This window comes from Elephantulus edwardii, unplaced genomic scaffold (assembly GCF_000299155.1).
Source record: "Elephantulus edwardii isolate Elephantulus edwardi_28Jun2011 unplaced genomic scaffold, EleEdw1.0 scaffold00121, whole genome shotgun sequence".
NCBI classification, from domain to species: Eukaryota; Metazoa; Chordata; class Mammalia; order Macroscelidea; family Macroscelididae; genus Elephantulus; species Elephantulus edwardii.
Window position 1 is genome coordinate 1,510,640 of NW_006399871.1, and position 6,231 is coordinate 1,516,870.

General features: G+C 35.9%; 1 protein-coding gene across 1 annotated transcript in view; it reads right to left on the minus strand.

Moving 5' to 3' along the window:
* Window positions 1-5,344, minus strand: part of CCDC36 (coiled-coil domain containing 36) — a 16,082-nt gene extending 10,738 nt beyond the window's left edge. Inside the window, exons 1-2 of the mRNA XM_006892918.1 lie at window positions 5,289-5,344; window positions 2,323-2,497 (exon numbers count right to left, since the gene is read on the minus strand). Of these exons, the coding sequence (XP_006892980.1) occupies window positions 2,323-2,497; window positions 5,289-5,344 (231 nt within the window). The remainder of the gene's footprint in view (window positions 1-2,322; window positions 2,498-5,288) is intronic.
* Window positions 5,345-6,231: the final 887 nt, after the last annotated feature.

Consider the following 6,231-nt stretch of genomic DNA (forward strand, 5'->3'; position numbering starts at 1 on the left):
TATATATAAAAAGCAAGGGACTTGTTATTGTTTTTATGTGCTGTCAAGTCACTTGCAACTTAGAGCAGTGCTCTATCCTGTGCCAACCTCATTGTCTCTGACACATCTACTCCCACTATCCCAATCACTGAATCAATCCATTTCGTCGAGGGTCTTCCTCTCCTATGCTGGCCCTACACTCTCCCAAACATGATGTCCCTCTTCAAGGACTGGTCCCTCCTTGCATGTCCAAACTATGTCAGACAAAGCTTCAGAATCCTTTAGTCCAAGGAGCAGCCCAGCTTCACCCTCTCCAGGACAAACCTGTTTGTTCTCCTAGCAGTCCATGGTACACTCAATACTCTTCTCCAGCACCACAGATCAAAGGCAGCAAGTCTCTTTCTGTCATCCCTAGTCACTGTCCAGCTCTCCAATGCATAGAACGCAATTGCGAAGACTATAGCCCGGATCAGGCACATCTTGGTCTCTAGCCTGATGTCGTTGCTCTTCAATACTCTGGAGAGGTTCCTGAGCGCTGACTTTCCCAATGCAATTCGTCCCTTGATTTCCTGGCTGATGTTACTAAGAGTGTTGACTATGGAGCCAAGCAAACTAAAACTGTTAACTATCTCAATCTCTTCACCATCCATACTGATGCTGCCAAATGGCCCAGTGGTGAAAATCTTTGTTTTCTTGATGTAGAGCTTAAATATGTATTGAGGGCTGCATTCCTTGACCTGCAGCAAGTGTTTCAAGTCCTCCTCAGTTTCAACAAGCAGGGTTGTGTCATCTGCATAATGCAGAATGTTGACAAATCTTCCACCAGTCCTGATGCCACATTCCTCCTTGTATAGCCCAGTGTCCCAGATGATCTGTTCTGACTACAGATTAAAAAGGTATGGAAATAGAATACATTCCTGGTGGACCCCCCTTCCCAGTTTTGAAACATTCAGTGTCTCCTTGCTCTGTTCTGACAACTACCTCTTGGTCCAAGTATAGGTTTCACAAAAGCACAATCAAATGTTCTGGGATTCCCATTCTTACTGGGATTAACTAATTACAAGGTCTGATCAATCCCTTCTGGAAGAGAAGGGACTGATTAGGCATGGTAATTAATTAATCTCATTAATCAATGGCAATATTCTAAAACAAAATGTTTATTAATGATTGTATGAAAAATATAATTAGTAATCTTTGTTGTTGTTGTTGTTGTTATGTGCTGTCGAGTCAAGCGACTCATAGCAACTCTATGTACAAGAGCCCTAAACCCTGCTCTGTCCTGTGCCAATCTGTCTCCAACACACCCACCCCAATTACCCCAGTCACTGAATCAATCCACCTCATAGAGGGTCTTCCCCTCCTGTGCTGTCCTTCCACCCTCCCAAGCATGATGTCCCTCTCCAAGGACAGGTCCCTCCTTACAACATGTCCAAAGTATGTCAGACAAAGCCTCAGAATCCTTGCCTCCAAGGAGCAGCCCATCAACTGTACAAATTTAAAAGGAACAACAGAATTATTTATCCTCTATTTCAAATAATATGTTAAGATTTTATATGGGTAAGTTTGACTGAAATTGGTTTTGCTTAGCTGCTGCTGATTAGTTTAACATGGACTGAACAGCATCATTCTTAGATAAAACTTACTCTAAAAAGTTCAAGAAACACAATTGTTCACCAAGGACTGATTTTTGGACTGAAATATTTATCTCAGAAAATCCTAGTTTCAAACACTGACCTAATCTTAATCGTGTTCACTGAATTCATAATTGGTTGAGGTAAATATGTATATAAAATTAAATCCAGTTCTAGAGGAAAAAATCTGATTCACAGGAAGAAAAGAAAAACTGGTCTAAAAAAATGAAGGATTCAAGAGACTTTGTTACATTGGTCCTTAGAGTCTCATTTAATAAAAAAATAATGTGATAGAGTTGACAAAAGTCCACAGATCACTTGAAATTTCTTAGGAAACAATTTCCATCTAAAACAAAATTCAGGTTACTTTTTTCCTATTTTATAAAAGATCATTTTTTCTTATGACATTTTCACCAACAATAACATAATTATCTAAGAAAATATCTTACAATATTTGGATCTTCCCAGGTGTGATCAAGGAAGTAGGCACTATTCTATATTACTGTGGTAATAGGAGAAAAAATACAGATAAAGTTTCTCTACTTCGGACAACGAAACAAAATGAGTTACCAATCAAATACAAATTTGTTTACAAAATTAATCTTTAGAGATGTACAACTCTAAAATATATTCCAACAAGAAGTCTTCTTTATGGCTTATTTCCAAAGTGCCTATGAAATGTTTGAAGAAAAATTCTGGAAATAAAACTCACATCCAGAGAACTTTGCTGTGACTGTTTTGGATATCTTAAGTGTGTACCAACATCCAAAGGTGTTGAAAGGGTCTCTGAATTTTCTGGACAGAACTGAGACCCAAAGAGGAACTGAGAATCACTGAGACTGGAGTAATCAGTTTGGTTAATATTCCAATTAGATGACTTAATGGTTCTGAAATTAAACAAGAAAAGTACAGCAAATGGTCAGGAGTCATGAACAAAAGAATTAACTACTAATTTCAGAATATTCTGGAAAAAGAGCTAGCTTGTATGACCTCTAACCACCACTATTACCAATAAAGATGACAAGGAAATTTTGAATACTAGATATTTCTATTTCAGCAACCTGGGAACAATGAGAAATTAAAACAGAACTGCCACATCAATATTCCTACAGAAGAGCAGCTGGGCTATAATAATAGTTTGGAGACCAAAGTTTATTATTATTTTTTTTTAGAAATGAAGAGAACATTATTTTTTGTAAAGTCAAAATTTTTAATTGTTAATAGCATAGATAAATAAAATATGGTAACTGTCAGAGAGGAATGTATGGTTAGACATTATATGTATGACAAGAATCTGGAACAAGAGGAGCATTGCAAAGGGGACTTGGGGAGTGGGAGAGGGAAGAGGAGGGAGGTAAATGTGCAACAATAAATGGGTGAAAAACCAATCTCTCTCTAAAACTTCATTAAAATCACAATTAAAAAAATAGTAAAATATGGGCCCAAGGGATTATATTTTAATCACTTGTTACTATCTTTGGAGGAACATTCTTCTAAGTCATACAGCACTCTGGTCAATTTGCTGTGATGAAGTAATTGAGTTTGTTATAACACCGAATCTTATGATATGTAAATATATATATATCTCCCTTGTATTTAAAAGTCAGACGGGCCCGAGGGTCTAGTGTTATTTTATTTTAGAGGAATATTCTAAGTTGTATAGCAATCCTCTGTCAATTTGCTTTACTGAGGTAATCTAGGTTTGCTGTAATGCTGAATTTTGTTACATTGGGGGGGGGTGTCAAATGCCATTAATGGTTGCCCATGGTGGACAGTGTTTGGTGGAACTCCCAGTTTAAGACAGGTTTGGAAGGAAGAGTGGCATCCACTTCCTAAATCACATGCCTTTGGAAACTATAAACTTGGAGAAATGATGATAGTTTATAGAAAGGATTCAGGCCTTTTGTTCATAGGGTCACTATGAGTCGTGCTCAGCTCAATAGCAATCAACAACAACAACTGCATAAAGCTGATGATATAAAAAATAAGCTATGTTTATATATAACCACATGATAAATATAAAAAAACATTACTTTTAATGCAGAAAAGTAAAACTGGAATGAGCTCTATCATATATAAAATTTAAAACCTACTAATATACTCTATCCGAGTACTAACCAGCTCCAACCCTGCTTAATTTCTGATATTAGATGAGATTGGGAGCTGATATACTTCAAATAAACATGTAACTGTTTAGAAGGTAAACTCCTTTAGAGTGTGTGTACTACAGGGAAAGAAGGGAGCAGGATTAGAAAAAGACAGGAGACATAATAAAACAAACAAGCGAGGTCTTGCTTAGATTGAAGAATATAATCAGCTCAGGTCTGCACACAGAAAGATTCATCAGTGACTATTTTTGAAGCAAGGTGTTATTCACCTTGACCCTTTCAAAGACTTATCTTTGCTTATTTTAAGTACTTCCAGTTGCAGACTTCCAGTTTTTTTCTCATACATATTTATGATAGTCTTTAAGCCTCACATATGAAGGGATCAGTGATATTTATAATGATATGATCAAACAACATTTAAGTAGAAACAAGTAAAACACAATCTCTAAGTTTTTATTTGAAAGATCTCAACAATTTGCATTACATAATGCTATTGTATAACCTGAGAAAATATGCTTATTAAACACATACAAATAATTTTTTCCAAATCCTAAACCTCAATTGGTATAAAAGTATATTCTAAATCCAAGGAAACTTCCTATTCATAATACAAAACACAAAGTAAAAATAGTTCAACACATGGAAAGGTAATTATTTGGGCTCGGAGAACAATTTCCAAAGATTAACTAAGGTAATGTGCTATATACATATATTTCAAAACGGGTTGCATAATTATTGCTCAAAATAGCTATCTGTGACTCCCCTCTTGAGCCAAAGAGAATAATTAGCTTGGTTAGAAACAAAAAGCAGCTTCTGTGAGCCTAGTGGAATCATGTAGGATTTACATCTTAAAGCTATGATTTAGAGTTAATACAGATTTTTCCCTTACTTTGAATAAACCATTAAGTACTTTTTTTTCTTCAAGAAATAAAGAAAATAACATTACTGGTTTTTAATTACTTAATAACTGTCTTCAGAAATGTGCTGAGAAACCACCTAATGATAAAAACACACTAAAAGCAACTACAAGTCCATTCAGTATACACTTAAAGTCAGCAACAGTAGGTCCACTGCCTGGCTGGCGGATACTAAAATAAACCCAATGACAGATTAGTGGAGGGAGTAACATTCCAATGAATCTTGTAAGCAGCTGGAATGGCTCTGAACTCCACAATGACTACAAATAATACTATACAATTGAACACATGTCTAAACATTGTCTTGATTTTGCTTCTTGCTATATCAACAATAGTCACCTGAAATGAGGTGACAGTTCCCAGATACTAAACCAAATCTGATTATCACAAGTTTAACAGTTCTTCAGCCCAGTGCTCGACTCAGAGCACTACTCAATAAACATACATGGCTGGATAGACATAGTTTTTATAATTAAAAAAAAACCTGCCAGAAGTAAAAGGACAAGCATAGGAGGGGATGATGGTGTCAGGAGAGGAAAAAAAGAAGTAAAAAAGGATGCATATTACAGTGTACTGCTGGGAAGAAAACACTCTATGAAATCAATACAAGTATAAAACTCTCTAGCTTCACAAAATGTAATCAGAAAACTCACCCAGAGCCTGAGGGAATACTGAGCATCTCTTTGATATTCCAGACATTAAAATCCATTTCTTATGATTACCCCACTACAAAGAAGGGAGGAACATTAAAGAGATTACCATAGTATAACTTCCCCCAGAGATTACTTTTCTTATGAGTACTATATTTAGATGAGAGTCTTTCAGCAGTTACATTCCTATTCAATTGGTGAAAATTTCTATTACCAATAGGCCAGAAAGAATTTTAATCAAGGAAGTCAAAACTTATACACTAAAAACTAATAAGACATTACTGAATTAAAATAATATGTAATGGAGGGCATTCCATGCTAATGAATCAGAAGTCTTAATGTTGTTAAGATAATATTACCTAAATCAATCTACAGCTTCAAAGTTCCCCCCAAAATGTAATAGCTTTCTTTGCAGAAATGGAAAAGTCACTCCTTAAATTTATATGGAACACCGCAAGAAGCTCCAAATAGCCAAAATTAATTTGGAAAAAAAAGTAGCAGGATTAATACTTTCTGATTTCAAAATAGAAAACTACAGTAATCAAGAGCCTAGTTCTGGTACAATATAGACAGTTGTTATTAGGTGCCATCAAGTCAACTGGAACAACAGATATGAATTTTGTTTATCTTGCTCTGTCCTCACAATCTCTGATATACTCAAGCCAATTGTTACAGTCACTATGTTAATACATCCAGTTAAGGGTCTTCCTCTCTTTTTCAAACCCTCCACCTTTCTCAGAATGTCTTTTTTCCAAGGGCTGGCCCTGCCTGACAACATCCAAAGTATGTGAGATGATGTTTCAGCATTGCAACCTCTAAGGAGCACTCTGGGTGGTAGGGGTGGGCAGGGAGGAAAATGTGCAACAATGAATGAATGGAAATCCGTGTTCTCTATAAACTTTCATTTAAATCTCAATTTAAAAAAAGGAGCACTCTGGTGTACTTT